General features: G+C 34.4%; 1 protein-coding gene across 1 annotated transcript; it reads left to right on the forward strand.

Moving 5' to 3' along the window:
• The first annotated feature begins 856 nt into the window (after positions 1-856).
• On the forward strand, positions 857-1,980 carry LOC122315206 (transcription factor IBH1-like 1). Its single transcript, XM_043131004.1, has 3 exons — positions 857-1,018; positions 1,195-1,763; positions 1,858-1,980. The coding sequence occupies exons 2-3, from the start codon at positions 1,196-1,198 to the stop codon at positions 1,887-1,889; spliced, it is 600 nt and encodes a 199-aa protein (XP_042986938.1). The 5' UTR covers positions 857-1,018; position 1,195; the 3' UTR covers positions 1,890-1,980.
• Positions 1,981-3,089: the final 1,109 nt, after the last annotated feature.

Consider the following 3,089-nt stretch of genomic DNA (forward strand, 5'->3'; position numbering starts at 1 on the left):
TACCTATACCTAGACACAAAGTACTTAAGTTGGGTACTGCAGGAAAATTGATCGAACCATCGAATATATATACCACATATTTACAAGAAAATCTCAAGACTTGAAAAAAAAAAATTACGTACAGTACTACTACTTGATCAATAACGACGTCCGTACGTACAGATACATGCACGAGGAAGCGATCGATCAATATATTTGTACGTGGAAGAATAATTTCAAGATGCATGCATGCGATATATAATTCCAAGTATATAATGTTATACTTTTAACCGCATGGTTTTTGTCCACAATTTAGACAAATATCATGTGATGATTGTGGATGCAGGTTTAATTTAATTATATTCTCTTGTTCTCTCCACTGTCGTTGGATGTGCCAAAGATCATCATGTGTAGTACTCTAGCTGATGACTGATGATCAGAGATTTTATATACAGATTATTTTAATTTATAAAACATTTTCTTTTTCTTAGATTTTTCTTTTTCCTTGCAGTTTATAATTTGTACTTAGGACAAGATTTCCAGCTAGCAGGACTCATGAGCTTGTATGTGTAGTTTGATGATCTCCCATGGTAGTACCCCAACTTCCACATAGGAGCCACGTCGGGGCGGCATACCCTGATGAGTATGTCCGTGTAGTGACTTTTGTTTGTATTCATAACAAGTTACAAAGGTTAGGTTTGCATTAGATTAAGGGGACCTTTATTCTTTATATTATAAATCTACAGATTTTTCATATTCTCTAGGGTTTAGGTGGTGGGCCACTGACACCATGTGCCTGCATGTGCTGTGTCTTTCTCTCGAAGGCCCACCACTCCTCTTCGTTGAGAACATAAATTTGGTTTCTGCACGTTCTTCACTTTCTCATTCATCTCTCTCTCTCTCTCTCTCTCTCTCTCTCTCTCTGATTCTAATACATTTTCTTGGATCTGGAGACACTCCGGAAAACTTGTTTCTCGTATACTCCTAATGAGTTTCTCTCTTATTAACTAGTAGAAGAATTTCCCTGATCATCTGCAAGGTAAGTAGTACTGCAAGTTTTATTGATGTTTGTAATTAGTCTATTACTCTTTTTATTTTTTATTCCTTCTCTAAAAACCCTAGTTACCAGGCAATATATATCTGCCAGCATCCTAATTCTCTGAAACCATTAATTTGATGAAAGTCCTACCCATATTGCTTTCTTTCATTCTGCAGAATGCGCAGTCCCAGCTCACTCAAGCAAGAATTCCTTAAAAGATGGATGAGAGGTCTTCAAAGATGCACTTCTTCAAAGAAAGACATGAACGTCTTGGAGAGAAAGAAGGTTATAAAGTTGTCCGCCGATCTAGCCATTGCTTCTGCTAGAAATGGGACAACATCATGGAGCCGTGCCCTCATTGCCAATGCTTCAAGAGACAATGATAACAGAATCCTGGCCGAGAGAATCTTGGGCCCGGAGTCTGATATTTTGATAAAAAGAGTTTCAACTTCTGTGGGTACTGTGAGTTGCAACAGGAAGATTAGAAGCAAGAAGATCTTGAAAAGGAGCTGTAATAGTGTCCGTAGAGTCAGAAAAGGTACTCATCTTCCTCAAAAGGTTCTTGCGAAATCTATTGCAAAGAGACTGGTTCAGAAGAGAACACAAATTCTCAAGAGACTTGTGCCGGGTGGAGAATTTATGGATGAGCTATCTTTGATTGAAGAAACCCTTGATTATATCGCATATCTGAGGGCTCAAGTTGATGTCATGCGATGTATTGCTAGTGCCACCGAGCTTATAAATCGTAATAACGATTAACTCACAACATCGTTATATTATATTATATATATATCTTCTTTTTTTTCCTTTAATTTATTCTCATTTTGCAAGATGACTAGATATGAATATTGGAGGAAACAAGATGGTATAGTAAAGGCAATGTACAGATCGATGAATCATATCATGTAAGTCATTCCAAAGCCCTTTTTTTTAAAAAAAAAAACAAAATTCCTCTTCTTTTCCGTGTCAATATTATGGCAGCTTATAATCTGCTGCATTAAGTCTGAGTTCGTAACTTCGTATCTCCTCGATCCTTAATTTCTAGCTAGCTAGCTGCTACTGAAAAGCCACTGCACTTTTATTTCTTTTATTTTTCATGGAAAATAAAACGATAATAACGATATGATCCTAACGACTAACGAAAATCAAACTCAAAACATACTTTGTGCAAAAATAATCTAAAATACTTATGATGATTTGAATCAAGTATGACGTACCCAGATATGTACCTACAATAGCTTTTATTACAGCGATACTTCTTAGGTTAATTTTATTAATAATTAAAGTAATGCGTTTGGTACGTTTCTGAGTGCAATTTAATTAAGGTTGAGGAAAAATAAATAAATAAATAAAATTGATGATGTGCTTCCAATTGTGGCATTTCTTACACAGGCTGTGCGATTCTACGTACTCTGCCAGTTTTGGGCAAGAATTAAACTGAGGTACGTCCAGACTCGAGCGTTTTTGAGCCATATAAGCGAGAAAATCAAGATAGCTTCTGATTCCATATATCCAAAATAATTATATATATAAAAAAATGGCAGATCAGTCTGACGTCCATTATAATCTAGACAGCAGCTAGCTAACAAAGCCATGCCAGACCGCACGCCCGTGCGCACCTACGTACCTGCAGCAAGCACATGTCTAGCGTCCAGAGATTCAAATCATATTGTTTATATTTTAAAAAGATTAATTAATGACAAATTGAAATCTCATTCAAATATTATAAAAAGTAATCATTTCTTTCTTCTCTTATATTTATAGCATTTTTATTGGATTATGTAAATATAAATTTAATAAAAAATTTAGTTAATAGGACTTAAAAATACTCTACATTGAATTATCTAAATTCAAATTTTTTTTACTTTTAATTACACTAAAATTAAAGTTTACAACCAAATTTGATTGTTACTATTTCACATCCAAATGAATAAAAAATAATCGCTTTATACACTCTCTCTCTTCCCTCTATGCTCTCTCCTCATTCTCATTCTTTCTCTTACATTATTCTCCATATTATTTAATAAAAAATGATAATGTATTTTCATATAAGCTCTTAATTTAGAAAAAA

The sequence above is a fragment of the Carya illinoinensis genome, chromosome 7 (genome assembly GCF_018687715.1).
Source record: "Carya illinoinensis cultivar Pawnee chromosome 7, C.illinoinensisPawnee_v1, whole genome shotgun sequence".
NCBI classification, from domain to species: domain Eukaryota; kingdom Viridiplantae; phylum Streptophyta; class Magnoliopsida; order Fagales; family Juglandaceae; genus Carya; species Carya illinoinensis.